Below are 18,267 nucleotides of genomic sequence, written 5' to 3'. Positions count from 1 at the left end.
TTAACTTTTCTCATATAAAAATAATAATTTTAAACATTTATCAACAATGTCATATAGCGATCATAGCGTCATTGATCCAAAGCAACCTGAAATGACTCAGTCTGAACAATATGACATTCATTTAAATAAAGTGAATTGCTGAAAGAAGTTGAAAATAAATGCATTAATAATACAGTAAGTTGCACTAGTGTAATATTGTAGATAGCATCCTGTAAAGTCAGGTGATTTAAACACAAGGACATTTTCAGCCATGCGTTCCACAGAATCAATGCAGCTATTTTTTCAGTCCAGCTTTATTTTTTTATTTCTGTTTCCTACAAGGCTGGAAAAACCTGAGGAGCTCCAAGAATTTACAGTGGTATAAACTGCTTGCTAGTATCGGTCAGGTTTTTTCCTTTTTTCTTTTTTTTTATTTTCCTTATATCCTTTTTTTTTTTTTAATTACCAAATATAAAATCCACTTGCAGGAGTGGATTTGCTTTGTTTGGCAAAGAGCCCCTAGTATTTGCCCAAGTATAACTTTATCTTTCTGGCACACAGAGGAAAAGGAACTCAAAACATGATTCTGATCATGTTTAAAACCTGTTCATTCAGTTGGAAAATTCTTTAAAAATATACTGGTTTTCCCAAGCAGGACTAAGTCAAAAATAAAGAGCATTCTGTGCAAAACTTATCTCTAGTTCAAAAACTTTTGGCTGAGTATTTTTAGCACTGTTGGGCAGGCATTTAGAGAAGGCACAGAGAAAAAAATCTCCCCCAAAAAATCAATTAATTTGAAAATATGAAAATGTCATGCAACTGTTTTTTTGCGTTAGATTCTTTACCAAATTTCTGGGAAGAGTAACCTATGTTTCTGACATATTCTTTGTTTGTCTAACAGCAATGAAGGTAAAAATCACTGGAAAACTTTCTTTATAGTTCCTCTGTGCATTATTTTTCTCTTCCATTTCATATAACATTTACAACTGGCTGTACTGATTCCATAAACATAGGTAATATAGTAACCTTGTCAGAAAGCAAAGATAAAAAAATGCTCTTGTGGTAAGTATCACCAAAAAGAAATGGCTAACGTTGAGTTAGGGTCACTAAACTATGAGTTAAGATAGTTCAGCAGCCAAAAGCACAGGGTGCTGAGGAGTAAGCAATCAGAGGAGTAAGCAGTCTGTCGCTCAACACTTCACTCACCACATCCCCTCATTTAACTATGTTAGAGGTTGATATTACAGAGGTTAGATACAGTATTTCTACTATTTTTTTTCATCTTAATGACACTACATTCCCTCAGTGTCATTACCTTGAACGTGCACTTTGTCAATTGTATCCTGAAGAATCCTCAAATTCTATTAAATTTCTATCTTTTGATTACTGTTGAGGACTAATTTGACCTTCAGATATTTATTAGGACTTTTAGAGGAAAGACAGCAATAGCGTGGAGCCTGGCTGACAGTAGAAGACCTCAACACACCAGCTGCTTCCTCATGGTTCCCTCTCCCAAAGGTTACATCTGGGAATTTTGAACTGATGTGCTCAAGTCAGGAATGTTTATGTCTGGCTGCAAATATGAGCTGTCTTTTTCCTAAAAGATTCAGAAGAAACATAAAGAAGTGTATGGCTTTTATGTAGAAATTAGAGATCTATGATCTGTTTGGGTTTGGTGGTGTTTGGTTTGGTTTTGGTTTGTTTGTTTGCCGTTGGTTTTTCCCAGTGATACATAAGAGACATGAATCAAAGGCGTTAACATACTTGAATTAAAGCTCTTGATTGGCTTATAGGTTTTTTTCTTGCTTGCAAGGGTGTAAATGTGTATGGCCATGGACTGTGTAATTTAGCAAACACCTTCAAGTTAGCAAATTGTATCTCTGAATTAAAAAAACTGGAAAATTGCCCAGATTTTAATAAAGGAGTATTAAATCAGCCACGCTGATTATTATTTACATGCATACATATCGATGTTTTATATTAATTATCTTTTGCATGCTCTGCTACAGAACTTTTTTCATGAAAGGCTAAAACAGTTGATCAAAAAGCAGGACTTTAAGATGATTTATGGCATTTCTTTTGAAATCAGCAATATAATAATAGGAAATTAGTGTAATTCTATGAGCTGCTGAATACTCGTCAGTTTCCAGAAACCTTTATGGTCACCAACTACAAAAGAAAAAAGTTCTGCCCCAAAATTAATTGCTCAAATCCCATGTTAACATATTCATTGTGAGATGAAGTCAGGTGTAGCAAAATATTTCAGCATTTTCTAAACTTTCTTTATATTTGTATTCCTGTTACCTTCAGTATCACTGAGTAAAGTCAAGCCCAGGCAAAGATATTTGCAAAAATTAGTCTTCAACTTCGAAAAAGACATTGTAACACCAGGCAGATATTTTCGCAAAGAGTCCTGCATGCCTCTGTAATGAGGATAGTCGGAAAGAACATCAGCACGATATGTGTATCGCAAACACTCTGAAAAATGTTCTTTTCTTCTCAGAAAACCAATGCCACCAGCTCGTAACTTAGGCAGTAGATGTTACGTACTGTATCTACATGAACCTTAGAAAACCCAGAGGGAAATATGAGGTATGTGGAAGAATTAATGAAAGTTCCCTGCAAAAGACAAGTTGGGTATTTTTAAAGCTCAGTGTTTAACTGCAGTTAACTCTTCAAGACTTCATGGGCTTGTATGAATCTAAATTTAAAACGGCTTTTCAGACACAAAAAATGTATTGAGGGTTTCACTTAAATAATAGTACTGTTGACATGCACAGTGAACCTGGGCCATTAAAACTTACTTCCTCAAATGACAAACTAAACAAGGACTTACTCATTTTTCCTCTCTGGAAATACAGTAAGGATAATAACACTAATATATAAATACTAGTAAATATAATTCTCTATGGCAGTAGTTAATATGAAGCTATTAGTAATAAACTTCACTATAACCTTTTCAGGGTTTCACCAGGAATTTCAGAAGGCATAACTATAGGTATAGAAATACTCTAATGAAAATATTTAGTGGTTTTCTCCCAGATGTTTCATCTTTGAAGTCTTATCCATTCATCTCAGTGTCTCCTCCTTCTCTGTGGATGGCTGCAAATGAAAGACTTAGCTCAGTTTGAAAATGTCTGTATTTGAGCACCTGTACTGAAGAAGCATCACATTTCTGAATATTAAACTAAATCCTATTTAATATGTCTGCTTTCAGGGAACAAAGGAAAAATAATATTAATTTGAAACAAGAGGTTCATTTAGAACTATCCAGTATTTCTACCAGTTTTTCCATCTCAAAAATGGTCTTACTAAAAAACTGCTATGCCCAGACATAAGAGTACATATTCACAGAAACACACGCACACAAAACCCCCCTAAAACCTCCAGTACTTTTCCTCACTTGATTGTTGGATTCCTAATAATATAAACGAGTTGTTTTTTCCTGGGACAATGGAAAGTACTCATCCTGTTTAAAAGTATTTTTAACCACTTTTTCAAGTCCAAAGAATGTGAAAATTTGTACTGAGGAAGACTTAATGTTTAGTACTTTGTGCCTTGCCAAAGCAGATTACAATTTTTAGCTATAGAACCTGTCTTTACAACTTGCTACCTGTGTGAACCGGATTGCCAAACAAGCTCTATATATTCTGCTGCTACAAATAGAGAACAATTTTCTGTATTGCTGCAGATCACAAAACTGAAAAGGAAGACAGAGGTTACAGTACACCATTATTACAACTACAATTACAGCAACTTGAAAAGAAGAGATATTTGTTAATCTCAGAGACAATTGTTGGGAAGAAAGAAAGAAAAAACAAAACAAAACAAAAAAGAGCAAAAAGTCATAGTAAACACTTTCAGAATACCTTGCATAGACTACTCAGCTCTTATGAATGTAGTGTATATTCTCTGCAACTCAAATCATTATATTTTTTACATAATGCAGGCACTATGAAAAATTCAGCCATCTTCAGTTAAGATTATTACTGTGATTTGGATTTCTCTGTCTTCTACAAATTGCTCACCATATTTACATTCATACAATGTCCCACTTTCACCCTACACATCAACCTACAGTTTATTTGTTTTCTTCCATAATAATACTGTAACTAACTCAACTTGGAAATCATTTCTTATATATTGTTGCAGGCAATAATATGTGATTTCAGAGAAAGCAAAAGATACATGCTTCTTCCTAGTTGATCCTTTATCATATTCCTTTCTGGCCTTAATTTTGCACTGTATAATTAAACTTCAAATTGCAAATACTCAATCTACTACCTATGATACTTCTGTGAACCACTTACTGTGAATTATGGTTTATGAGTGGATCATTAAATCTCATGTACATATTAAGAATATCTGTAACACGAAGAATAAATCTGGATATATTTATAACTTGGAAGTGTCTTTAGAAGCCATCATATATAGGACATTTTCAATAACATTGTAAGATTATTTCCATATGCATTTGCTATTTAATACATGTGCCATTAAGCTTAAAATCTGCTTTTTAAAAATAATAACCTTCAGGAAAATATTTACTGAATAATCAATAATTTAAGACTGAGTTTTAATCTCTTCTCTCCTTGTTCTTTTTTCCTTGCTTCTCCCTAGCCTTTTACAGAAAAATACACATGCCTGAGAAGTGTACTCTATCCAATAGAACTGCAAGAGAAATCAGGCACGTTTTTTTAATCTATTCATTATCTGAGCAGATGCTAGTTTATCTTCACATGCTCTCATACCCTCCTCACATACTTACTGTCACTGAAGTTGAATTTGTCATCTAGTTGACTTTTAGATTTCTATCTAAAATGCAAAGAGCTTCACATGATGTCTTTTACAAAATTCTAGATGGTTTTATTTATAGCCAGATGCACTCTTTTTTTTTTGAGGACTAGATCAACACATAAACTTCCTATGGACTGTAATCAACCAGAACATGACTTCCTTTAATGGGGAAAATTAAGCCCTATGAAAGTAACTTTTCACAAAACGTAAGAAAATAAGGAGTGAACTAATAATAAAAAATTATTAGAGAGAGCCTGGGATTTAGGCAGTGGAAAAGGAATATATTATGAGGGGGCTGGACAAAGGTTTTCATGGCATTGTGCTTTGTCTGAACTAGAGAGGAAATAACATAAATAACGTTCTCTGCACAGTCATTTCACTTGTAGCAGAAGAGGACACATCTCCATAGATAAGGTCTTCTGAAAATGGGGGTGTGGAATGATGGGGGAAGCCTAGACTGGGTCAGCTTACATGAACAGGGAGTATTTGTGCTCTGCTGCAAAAAGCAACATGAAGTGGCTTGGTGACCTAGTGTCCTCTTATTGCACTTGAAGATAATGTTCATGTGCCATTTTCTTACCTAGAGGGAAGAAAAAAAACATCCCACCACTGGCACCTCACCACTTATTCTTCATCAAGTAATGTCAGGCAGCTTAAATCTAATGATTGTAATGAATCATAAAGTCAAAATAAATTAGTGTCCATTTAAATATAGGCTTCTCAGAATTTGTATTACATATGCTGCCTAAACATCATGCATTCCCTGAGCTACGTTTCACTTAAGGAGTTATGTTGGTATTCTTCAGTCAGAACATATTAAAATAATTCAGTGAAATATACCCGCTTCTGCTATTATTTAACATGCGAGCTTGTGAGGAGAATATTACTTAGGTTTACTAATGAAAGAATTTTCTTCCTACAGAAAGAACCATGTTACTTGAGTAAGTTTTAATAAATCTTACTGAAAAGCAATTGGTTAGAAAGTTGACTGATCTAGGCAATATGTATATCTGAATACCTTGTCAGGTAAATTTTTTATACCATCGGGAGAAATGATCCAGAAGAAATCCTATGATACAGATTTGTTCTTGTCTTAATCCCATACGCTACTTCAGCTCTGTTTCTCTGAGCATAGGGTCAAGTGCTTTGCACTCATCTTACTGTTTACATTTGAGTAAGTAAATATGAAAAGCTTCTAAATCACAATGGCAACAGCTTATATAACCTTGCACACTCTTTGCACAGGTATAAACTATGGTGCTGTATGAAAGACAAGAGAGTCATTCCCACAGGTACTATCTTTGTGGCATGCTATTTGATTTTTAAGGAATGATACATAAAAATTAGAATTAGCATTGCATGAAACACTCTTATGCTTTAACAACCATCTTATTCCCAAGCTGAAATAAAAATGTCAAGTCTCAGAATTGTCAGTTGAATTAAAACTCTTTAGATGAGTCACCCTGAAATACCTGAAATATCTTCTGTTGTACAAATAAACAAATTAAAAATACAACTATTAATCAGCTAATTCTTGCCCTTAGCTTTTCAAAATAATCATAAAAAAAATTGTTTCAGGTCATTCAGCACTATATTGAATTTCCTTACCAAAGAGCCGTAAAAAAAATTCAGCTCTAGAGTTCGTTAATTTAGTCTAAGCCCAACTGCTCGACTGTGTTGCTCACTGTGACTTCACTCTGAGATGAACTGTCCTGTCACATTCTGAGAGGCACAGTCCTTCTGCAAGTCCAGTCCACAGGAGAGAGGAGTATGAGGGGTTCTTCTTTGCCTTTTTTTTTTTTTTTAGTTTTTCTGTAATTCTCGATGACAATAAAAATGAGTTAACCAAAACCAATTACTCAGAACCTTAGAACCATCTCTAACACTGTCTACATTTTCTTCTCACGTGAGATACAACTTCAGGTCACTACCTGAAAGCATTTTGTCACATAGTTTGTCGCTCCAATAAATAATCAGAACAATCTCTACAGTCATGGTACCTGATTCTCCACTCCTCAGTGCACTTCGCTGCAATGGAACTGTATGCAGTCCAATAAATTACAACCAAAGTTAAGAGACTCATACTTAAGGTCAAATTGTACTGTATCCTTAGATTTTTTGGTTTAATTTATGAAGCAGAGATAAGCTTAATGGCAAATAAGTCAAAAGTTTAATCAAACCATTGCTTTTTAAAAGTGAATACACCCAGTTCTGCTCAAATACTGTAAATCCTCAAAGTCAATCTTCTATATTTTATTTTCATTTTATTTTGGGGAAAATACATGGATCATTTATGAATAATGTCTTTTTAAGGTTGATGTAAGTAAAAATGAGATTTTAATGAGTGCCCCTAGGAGGACTTAAGTTATTGAAGGTAAACTGTCGAGAGATCTTGATGTTACAAACACTTATGGATAAGCATATTTGCATAAATATATGAACATGTTCATACGCTGACTTTAAGCAAGTGAAAATTTTATTTTAACCTTGAACCTTATGAACTAACTTTTTAAAAATTAAGCACATATTACAGGATTAGCACCATAGAGTCCATATCTGGAATAGAGTCCCAGGCAGTTATTTTACTCTCTGATAACAGCATAACAGCATCAGTGAAAACTGTCATTCATCACTATGTGTATCAGTGGATCTGTTGTACGTTTTCCTACTATCATCTTTTTCTTTTCTTCTCTTAGTGTCACTAGCCAAACTTTTAGCTATAAATTCAGAGACCTTCAGATTCACCCTATGTAGCACATAACCCAAAGTTCTGTATCAATAATGTAGCTATTTTACTTTAATTCTTTTATTTTATTGCATTTTGCTGTGCAGATCATCAGGTAAACTACCTGACTGACTAACTAATTAACTAAGTAAAAATCCTTATTTCGCCCTAAGTAATGTCATGCTGCTTTAAAAAGTCACCACCACCTTTAAAATCTTATGTTCCTTAACTAAATGCTTCATGGTAACAGTTATAGAATCTTGGTTTCTTCTGCATTGAATAATTCCTGCAAAGATAGTCTTTAAGTAGAATATCCAGAAGAAGAACCTCCTGCACTTTGATTATTTACTTGCTTCTCTGGAAATTACAGCTACTCTGATTAGGCAAATAACAACAGATTCAGCTACTTAATTACATACACTCAAAGCTTAGCAATGTCACAGTAAGGATGTGCCCTTTGGGTATATGCCAATAATTCAAACAATTTAGAACAAAACTACTCTTGAAGCTTTTCTAAGCGAAATTTGGCTTCCTAGGACACAAGATTACTCTCCCTTCTAGGGAAAGCCAAACAGGCCTCTTGTGCCAGTCCTACCCTGAAAGACATTCCAGAGTCCTTGGGGAGTCCTGAGAATAATTTATAGTCTACACTGTAGAAAATATCAAGAAGATAAAAGCTAGGACATGTCTGTGAATCTGGAAGCAACATGTGTGGGACAGAGAAGCTCATTCTTGTAAAAGAAGGAAAAAATTCTGTCAAGTTAGTTCTCTTCCTGGAAAAGCAAAGGAGTATTCCAAAGAAAAGCAGTATGAGTAAGGTTTGTACCGTGACAAAGTCAGTACTGCCATCTGATAGTGATAATGGAGTGTTTGGAGATCTTGTTACAAAGAGACTGAAGTGCATACAGTTTTCAAATCATTCACAGAACAGAAGAAAATATAACAGATTCATAGATTTTTATCAGCTTATCAGCTACAAGTGAATGTAAACTTAGTCAATTATTAGACAAACCAGCTATTCTCGCAGTTGTGGTTTTATTCTTAGCTGGTGACGGAAGAAATGAAATCATGGGTATAAGGACAGTCACTGCAAGATTTACAAGCTAATAGGTAATCTTAAAAATATCAGGCATTTTTAATCAAAACTAGCACAACTGAATCAAAACTGTCAGTGTTACTCATATGTGAGAGAACTACAACCCATGCAATATAGAAAAGGAAGTTTAAAGAAGAAAATAAAATCTTAACCAGAACAAGCTCAAAATCACTAACTATGGGTGCTTATCTCTAATAGGAAAGTTCCTAGATTTCCTGTATTTCACTCTAGAGTGAAATGGAATGTATTGTATAATATATTAATATATGGCAACAATTATGTAGGGTGGTATCACCTCAGATTTCTGAAAAATGGACACCCGAGCTACTCCTCTAGATTCCATTAGCACTCAGGAGGCAGAGAAGTCTTTCTAAAACATGATTCATTTGAAGCCTGTTGGTCATTTAATTTAGAAAACGATGAATCAGAAATCCCCGTTTTTACTGGCTGACAGCAGAAGAAATCTAGACAACAGGATGAGATGTAGGTATCTATCCTGAGGAAGACTAAACAAAGGAATCCTGTCTATACAATCTCTAGTTATTATTGTCAAAAAGCTGTAAGGGTAGCACAACTTCCTTCAAAGTTTTCTGAAAGTCAGAGCTCTCAAGGATAAGTGCTTCAAACCAGTACACATGGAAAAACAAACAAGGCACATTTTCCCATCATCAGTGGGAAAGTGTTGCAAAAATTGTTTTAACTAGATGAGGAAATCAACATCTTATTTCACAATATGGTCCCTCATTTTAATCACATTATTTCATCTTCTCGTGTAGTCATAGTACATATTCGCCCCAACAGAAGTAAAGTAAAACTGCAGTGAAAGTGCTTAACTGTTTTCTGACCATTACAAAAAGCTGCCAAAGTTTGTGGAAAAGAAAGGTAAGCTTCTCGTTTGTTTGTACGCACCAACAAAACACACATTTCCTACTGAAGCTGTGTTTGTTTGTTCTTTTTGAAGTGTAATCTTATTAGATTGTTAGATGAAAAGGTTCTGATGGATAAATAACTGTTCGTATGGTATGTATGTTTACCTACATGTGTCATATGCAATCTCCACAAAAACCCCCAAAACCAGTTAATCAATTAAAAGAGTGTTTGAAGTAATCATAAAAGACAATTTAAACCCACCTCATTCTTTGATTTCTGTAGCATCAGCATAAACCTGTCAGTAAGTTCCTGGTCCACTTACCTCTGTTAATGACTACAGATGAAGATACCTTTATGAATCACAGTAAAAGACTCAATCAACTGTTGTCATTTGATACTGGTTCAGAATACCTTCTAAACCTACCAGTCCTTGAATATACCTTTCAAAATAAACAAGCGAATAGTTCTTAGACATTCCAAAACAATGGGCCAGTAAAATTCTTCAATAAGTTCTTTGTAAACTGCTGCGTTTATTATTTCATTTGAACTGCTGATGTGACTACAATGGTATACACAGACTTTTCCTTCCCCACAGTACTTCTCCGGTATCTGCTTAAATATCGCATGATTCCCAGTTGTGTTACACCATTGTTTCAGTACCTTTGAATTATCCGACACACATCACAAATACAACCATTGTATGATCCAGCGATATGAAAAACTTTATGGGAACTAATCCAACGTTATTAGTACACACAAAATAAGCACTCTTCCGTCAAAGTTTTACAAGCCCAATGAACATATCAAAGGCCCAAGTTTGTCCCTTGATATCTTCCTTAAACAAACTTAGAAAATGTATTTTATGACGCATGTTATTTACTACTGTTTGACTTTGACTCACGAATTGACTAAGAGGGAGAGAAGACTTCTTTACAGATAAAAGAGCTGTCAATATTGATTACTTTACTTACAGAAATCCCTGACTATAAAACCAAATGAAGATCAAGATAAAAACAAAGCCTTAAACAGGAAAAGAGTATTTAACTAACATTCATTATGTAATCCAGATTGCCTGGATTTACACTGAATGTAAATGAGAACTGTCTTAAAAAAGAGCTTGAGTTAATTAAATTTAAGTTACTACATTTACTTCTATGATATGCATCAAATCATTATTAACAACCTATGGTTCAGATACTGAAAGAGCTTGGTAGAAGCACAGTGGGAATTCTCTGTTTTGTAACGTCTTTCTGAAAATTATTCAAAATGAACGTAAGTGTGTAATACAAAAAAAAAACAACAAAAAACACTTTATTTCTCCCAGAGGCAGTATGTCCTTAACTTTGAGACTGGCTTCCTGAGTGTTGCTCAGCAAATCCCAGTAAAAACTATGTTTCATGAAAACTTGACAAAATTGGATCCCCAAAAGGCACTGAATATTCAACAATTATCTGTTCAGCCAAACATAACAAGTTGCAGAGTAAAAAACCAGCTTGCTCCTGTAGACAGAATGACAAACCTGTTTGGAAAAAAAAAATTATAAAACCATCTACAACAGATCTGCTTTTTTTCATCTTTTTCCTCATGACTGTTTTAAAGAGTGCTTTCTAAACATTAGGTAAAGGCCTCTGTTTAAAACAGCCACTGCCACCGCAGAACACTGCCCTACAAGGTACAGTTTTATTAAAACTCAAAGCCTTCCAAAAAATGTAAGAAGCGTCTGTATTACCCTTCAGAGGCTTTACCAGAATTCCTTAGCATTCAGGTCTTCTTTTTTAAGAAGTGAACTACTGTACCTCTCTCATATTTTTGTTACTCTCGATATCTCTTTTTTGTACTTATCTCCATTTGTTGGTAAGACTCAAGACGCTCTGTTCTTGTGTCACCTCATTATGGCTTCTTTCCCTTTATCTGCGAGTCTCAAATTAACTTGACATAGATGTTTTACATATATTTTAGGCTAAATGTGAAGTATTCCCTCATGCCCATGAGGCATTCGGAAAGTTGATAAGTTGTGCTTTCAAGGACACACTAAATGAGGTTGTTAAAATTCAACACTTTGCATATTCTGATGGAGAAAAATGCTTGTCCCTGACAACAAAGGACACAGGGCAATTTAAGTAAGCTTCCCAACTTCCTAATCCATGGCCACTGAATTCCCTGTGCCAGTATTTCTTAAGACTAAAACATGAAAATGTTACCAGGGAGGAAGAAAAGTGTAGGAGCCCCGGATCCTGTCCAAATGTAAAAATCCATAACCATCTGTTGTTTGTGTTACATGGATTTCGCAACTGTCATCTCCACTGTGCTCGCCATTTCATCTTCACAGCAATATCACCAAAACACCCACTGAGATAAGATCACAAATATTTTGAACATACCATATGATATGTTATTTTCCAAATTAATATTTGACAAAGTCAAAATGAGAACTTGTCTATAGATTGCTTTTGTGTTGTCACCTGAAAAAACCTTTAAGGGTTTGCTACTGTTTGGAAATACTTAATTTCAAACTTGAATAACTTAAGAAATACAGAAGAAGAGAGAGGAAGCTATTAAATGTTGCATTTTTTAAGTTTTGAAAAAAGCAATGGCCACTACTTACACTTATACAGCATCTTTCTTCAAAAGGGTTTCAAAGTTGCTTTTAAAATTATTTACACAGAAATATCATCTAGAATTTAAATGGACCTTTCCTTTTTGAACTTCAGACCAGCAAGTCCATCCTACATTTTACAGCTGAATATGGCTTGAAGGATTTATGAGCGCCCAAGCTAATCTCTTTAACAATGTCACATCCAAAAATTTATTTTGGAAACAAACAAAAGAAAACAACAACCAACCAACAACAAATACAAACAAAACAAAGAGTCAAAACCCCCAAACTGAAATTATGCTTGGAAAAATGACATTAAAAGAGTTAAAGACAAATGAATAAACCAAGTGTTTTTTCCCTAAGGAAATCTAAAACTCAAGGTCAGCTGTGCCTGAAATCACCAGACCTGTCACATGGATTTCCTAGGTGCCACTGAGGCTCCTATCAAACCTGCACTGAAAGCAATGAAAACATTTTCACTGGAAACAGATTGAGCTTCGATAAAGAGCTCTCTGATCACCTTTGGCTGTTAACGCTGTGCAAAGTAAGAGGTGAACTTTTGAAAAAGAGAACAAACTGAGAGAACTTGAGGTCAAATATATTTGAATTTTTTCTCAAATTCCTTGCATGTGTTTGAGCATAAATATGGCTCTATGAGTATATGAATACATATATAGTTTACCTATATAAGAATATACACATATACAAACATTTTATACACATATGTGTTCATACGCATACAGAAACAAAGGTTGTCCTGTGAGCATAAAGCAACTAATTCCATTTTATCCCATTTTCTGTCCTCCAGTAACAGAAGTTTGGTGGTCTCAGTCACAGCCCCTTGGGTGTAGGAGCCCATCACAAAACCATCACCTTTAATTTAATACAGTTGACAACCTCTGCTCAAGAGAGGCAGAAGAAGGAGTTGCCATGGAGACTGAACTACGGCTTTTCTCCAGAGGATGCTTTTTTCAAGCAGGAGTTGAACAGTAGAGACTGCAATACCTGTAACCTTGATCACATCACAGGATCTTGCTTTCTGGGATGGCCGTATAGCAAACTCTAACAAACATTCAGGAGATGGAGGGAGAGGTGGAGGGGGAAGACAGAAGAGCGCTTGAAAAAACAAACAAACCCCCAAAAAACTAACAAAAAACAGTATGAAAGTGCATATTATACCAGATTGAGAGGGACAAAGAGTTTCATATTGATTTATCAGATTTGTCACCTCTGCTTAGTGCTTTCCTAACGGGGTGAACACTGTGCTTGACCTATTTGCTGGAATTAACCAGGACTTCAGGAGACCATATTGATTGCCAGATGGTCTGCTATAATTTAATGCCATTTATTCTAAGTATGAAGTAAGTGATAAACATAATTAACATTCTTTTAGCTCCTTCCTGAATGCCTTTTATTAGTTTCTTTCTTTCTTTTTTTTTTTCTTCTCAGGCATTGAAAGGTAAGTTAATACCTTGTTACTGAAACACAGGTGCCAGCTAATTACTGCAAGAGGCTGCAGCCTCCAAAGCAAAGCGTCTCTGCACAGACTCTAACTTATTCACTGACCCAACTGAGATGATTAATAGGTTGAATGCTAAGTTCTAATGAGGATGACAGATCTTAGATGTTTTCATGTTACCTTAATTAGTAGTATGATGAACAGACTGTTCATCACAAACGTACATATCACACTTCATAGTAAACAATACACCTTGTAATCACGGTCTGAATGTGTATTTCACTTTACAGCACATCAAATGCTAAGGAATAAGACCACCTTCAGATACTAGAAACAATGGAGTGATTTCCTTCAGAACTGTTTTTCCTGATTGCTATTTCATACTCTGCCAGTGATTGTCTAAATGGCCTATTTTTTAGGAAGTGATTCTAGAGAAGCTATGGCTTCAAAGAGTGTTTATAGGAGGCCAGGTTGTCATTCTTAGAATTTTAAAACCATAAGTCTGTTTCAAGATATCTAAACAACTTTGCCCACTGCTCCTCTGCTGATAATCTTCATAGTGATCAGGGTAAGTGTTACCAGAATAAAGAGTAAATTGTTTTGTAATTTTTAATGTCAATGTACAGGTGAAGTTAGTACGCTAATACTCAGAACTGAACAGAAGTATTAGACAAGAGGCAAAAGGACTGAAGCTTTGTATTTTACATGAAAAGAGGTGCACATTGAACCTCGCAGATAAAAATGACCACAGCTAAATTTCCCGTGATTTGCATTTGTGCTGTTAATAAAACTTGAGTGAACTTTAAGGTGACAGAAATAGCATAAATTAAATGTTATTTTGAGATTATGACAAAAGAACAGCACTTGTACTATAAAGCAAATCTGCCCTTAGAAAATTTAGCTCTGATTAGAAAACATGGTGAAAAAGAGTCCAAGTCAAAAGCCACAGCATGGAAAAAGTAGAAACAAACTCCAGCTTTTCAATATCTGTTACCTTCCCTTTGTTCCAGATGGGTCCAGAATTTGTTAAGGGACCTCCACAGTTACACGTGTACACTCCACAGGGAACATGCTGATGCATCCCTACACTAGGGAGGACCTGAATGTGATGGGACTTGCTCTTTTACCCCACTCTTGCTTGCATTAGTTCGTTACCTCTTCAGCTGGTGAACTTTGTTGAATCACTTGGTTATTGTTGCTAGTCCTATAAAATCCTTTATGATTCTTTACTAGTATATGAATAATTTATGATTCTCTACCAATATATGCATAAAATGGGGATCAAAATATCAGAACAGCAAGCCTTCGTTGATATTGACACCACTTGTCAAGGTGTCTTTATAAGGTCTCTGTCAGCATTTTAAAAAAAAAGATCCATTTTTCCATCCCCTTAACTGAAAAATACTTACCTGAGGTGCTTAAGCTAATGCTATGCTGGCTGCAGGTTAATTTTTATAGTCAGAGGAGGAAAATATAATTAGAGAGAACAACTCAGAGAGCCTGAATTCTTCTCTGTAGGCACCTACCTCTCTTCCCTGACTACTGCAGTAGCTTGGATCATTCTGGTGTCAAAACTTAGGTGGGTTGAAATCAGAGACAAAAAATTACCACACTAAAAACAAGACTTCATGCTTCCTTCAATAATTGTTTACTGGACCTTATAATAGGTACTTTAATATTACACAGTCACTACATTATTATTCAATAGTACTTTACTATTACACAGATACCACTTCTGAAAAATATTGGAGTGATTCTCATCAGTGATTAAAGATGTTGCATCTCAATGTGCTATTGGCACAATGATTTTGGTTACTCTGCATACACATTTCTACATATGTACATACACACACACATATATACAGAAGTATGCACTTAGTTGCTCCATCATTGCAAACAATCTGAGATGTTCTAAGTGGTTACTTCACAACATCCAAAGAAAGGGCAATGCCAGAGGTACTGCCTGAAATAACCTCTTATTTGGACCTCTGGACTGCTGGAAAAATTGTTTTGCCTGCGTAGCAGCCAGCTCCCACCAATATTTAAAAAAAAAATTATCTGAAAGAATGAAGAAATCCAGTACAATTTAAAAGTTACTCTTTGAGGTTGATAGACTCAAAACCTGCCAAAGGAGGTTTGACACTTAGTACTTAAACATGGCTTTAAAATTCTTTTTCATCTGCCTTGTTCTTTACTTCCTTGCTCACAAGAAAGAAGGTATCAGAGAATTTATGTTCACTGTTCATTTCAGTCCCAAGAACAAGATTGTCTGTATTTCATCTGTCATAGAGATGGCATGTACGAAACACAGCTCTTGGCCTAAACGGAAAATAGGATTTTATTTTAGGACAAATAGGGACAAGGTATAAAACCCCTGTCTACAGAGGAATGCCTGTGCCTGACTAATGAATCCTAACTGTCATAATAACTTTCTGTGTTTAAGCTCCATCATCTGATCTACTGAAAGACCTCACAAAGGCAGTAGAAACCAACAAATCTAGCCCCACTACCAGGAGAAGCTACTTGGGGATTGCTTTTTTGGAACATGTGACTCTCAGAAACTGCAAATTTGGGACAAAACTGCAAAACAGAATTTGGTAGAGGAAAAAACAAAAGGCCCTAAGGGGTAAACAGAAAATAAGAGAACACAGAATGTTTTAAAAGAGAAAGTAAATAGTGCTTTAATGTTGATGTGGCTACTAGTACTCTCTGATAAAACCTGATACAAAAAGAAGTGGGCATTTTCGTAAATACTTTAAGCAACAATGATAAAATCAGACTGTAAATAACTTTAAATGCTTTAAGACCAGAGATAAAATCCACAAACTGTAGTATTTGCAAATTTCGGAAATGTCTTACCTCCTGCATACATGACAGCCAACATAATCGATGATATCCAAGCTATCTCACTATATGATGTGTTGAAGATTTCTTGTATTTCTTTGAAGAATACTGTGATGGCTTTGGGGAATGCATAGGAAAATCCAATGGAGATAAAAGCCCCAAAGACCACAACCCATCCCCAACCTCCATCTGGAGGTGGGTACTGTGGTGCTCCTGTTGCTGGTGGCATTTTTGGTTTCTGTCTTTTCTCCAATTAGGCTGAAATAGAAAAGAAAAAAACCAAGGTTTCAAACAGTTCTGGGTTTTTTCTTTATCAAACTGCAGTATTCAGTCATCATCTCCAGGGATTATAAAGAATCTTCAGAGCAGACACAAATTTCCAGCTTTCATGGGACCATGGAATGTGAGTATCAGGAATGGTGTTGTCAGCAGCAACAGAGAGGTGATCATACCCCGTACTCAGCTTTGGTGAGGCCTCACCTTGAGTACTGTGTTCAGTTTTGGGCCCCTCACTACAAGAGGGACACTGAGGTGCTGGAGAGGTGGCTGCCAAGCTGGTAAATAATTTTGGAGCATGTGTTGTATGAAAAACGACTGAGGGATCTGGGGCTGTTTAGCCTGGAGAAGAGGAGATTGAAGGGAGACCTTATCCCTCTCTACAACTACCTGAAAGGAGGTTGCAGAGAGGCAGAAGTTGGTCTGTTTTCCCTAGTGGCGAGCAACAGGACAAGGGGAAATGGCCTTAAGTTTTACCAGGGGAGGTTCAGGTTGGGTATTAGGAAGAATTTCTTTACTGAAAGGATTGTCAGCCATTGGAACAGGCTGCCCAGGGAGGTGGTTGAGTCATCATCCCTGGAGGTGTTTAAGAGATAGGTGGATGTTGTGCCAAGGGACATGGTTTAGTTGTGTTAACAGGGCTAGGACAAAGGTTGGACTCGATGATCTTGAAGGTCTTTTCCAACAGAAACTGTTCTATGATTTTATGATTTTATAATTCTATATGTTTTTAGAAGTAGAACCTGTTCTGCCAAAATACTTGTGGCAGGAATATTTATGTATGCAACATCCTATTCAGTATGTGGCAACTCTAAGAAATCACTGCCCTCAGTAACTGAAGTGGTATTTGCAATTACTTACTGGAAAGTGACGTGGTTTTGTGTGTTAGTTCACGTAGCTCTGCTATCTACAGTTTGGATTTAGCACAGGAATGAAACAGCAGAAAAACCCTGGAAGTCGAGCTTATAGGAAACAACGGAAAGAAGTTACAGTAAATTATCACTAAATGCCATTGTGTTAGCAAGATTTAATGGTACCTCAGCAAAATCATCAGCAATGACAGCAAGGAAGAAATGCATTACACAGTTTTTTATCATACGCTGTCATTATCCAGTTTTTGATCATTGTGGAATCTTTTGATTATCTCATGTGAACATCTATAAAGCAAGTTCTAAGCAGAGATTTAAAATTCCCTGTGTAACCATAAAACAAAACTACTACAATTCCATATTGTACTCTTACTTTTAAAATTTTCATCTTCATATTAGTTGATGTTGATATTACTTGCAGGAACAAGGTGGAGCTTGATGGTATTATTTTTGCTATGTTTCCATGTCATTAGATATCAGGAAGTCTTTCATTAATAAACTCAAAAACTTTCCACACCTATTGTCTAATTTAGAATTTACCATAATAGATGCCACCAGAGTGATATCTTATAGAGGTACTGAGAAAAGCAACCAACACATTCAGGCTGCTCAAGAAATCATAGTTAATCCACATAAAACTCCCTAAATCCTGAAATAAATTTCACGCTGTTATTATTATCATTCTGATAACTAAAAATTTAAGCTTTCTACATTCTGCATAGCCTTTTTAGAAAACATGTAGTAGCAAAAACCCAT

The 18,267-nt window shown here is 35.5% G+C and overlaps 1 protein-coding gene across 1 annotated transcript in view; it reads right to left on the bottom strand.

Annotated features, from left to right (window-relative positions):
- The window catches only part of SLC16A7 (solute carrier family 16 (monocarboxylate transporter), member 7), a 28,380-nt gene extending 11,785 nt beyond the window's left edge, over positions 1 to 16,595 (bottom strand). Inside the window, exon 1 of the mRNA XM_009878508.1 lies at positions 16,382 to 16,595. Within this exon, the coding sequence (XP_009876810.1) occupies positions 16,382 to 16,595 (214 nt within the window). The remainder of the gene's footprint in view (positions 1 to 16,381) is intronic.
- Positions 16,596 to 18,267: the final 1,672 nt, after the last annotated feature.

This window comes from Apaloderma vittatum, unplaced genomic scaffold, assembly GCF_000703405.1.
Source record: "Apaloderma vittatum isolate BGI_N311 unplaced genomic scaffold, ASM70340v1 scaffold14521, whole genome shotgun sequence".
NCBI classification, from domain to species: domain Eukaryota; kingdom Metazoa; phylum Chordata; class Aves; order Trogoniformes; family Trogonidae; genus Apaloderma; species Apaloderma vittatum.
The sequence above is the reverse complement of the archived record's forward strand: the minus strand, read 5'-3'. Positions and strand labels throughout refer to the sequence as shown.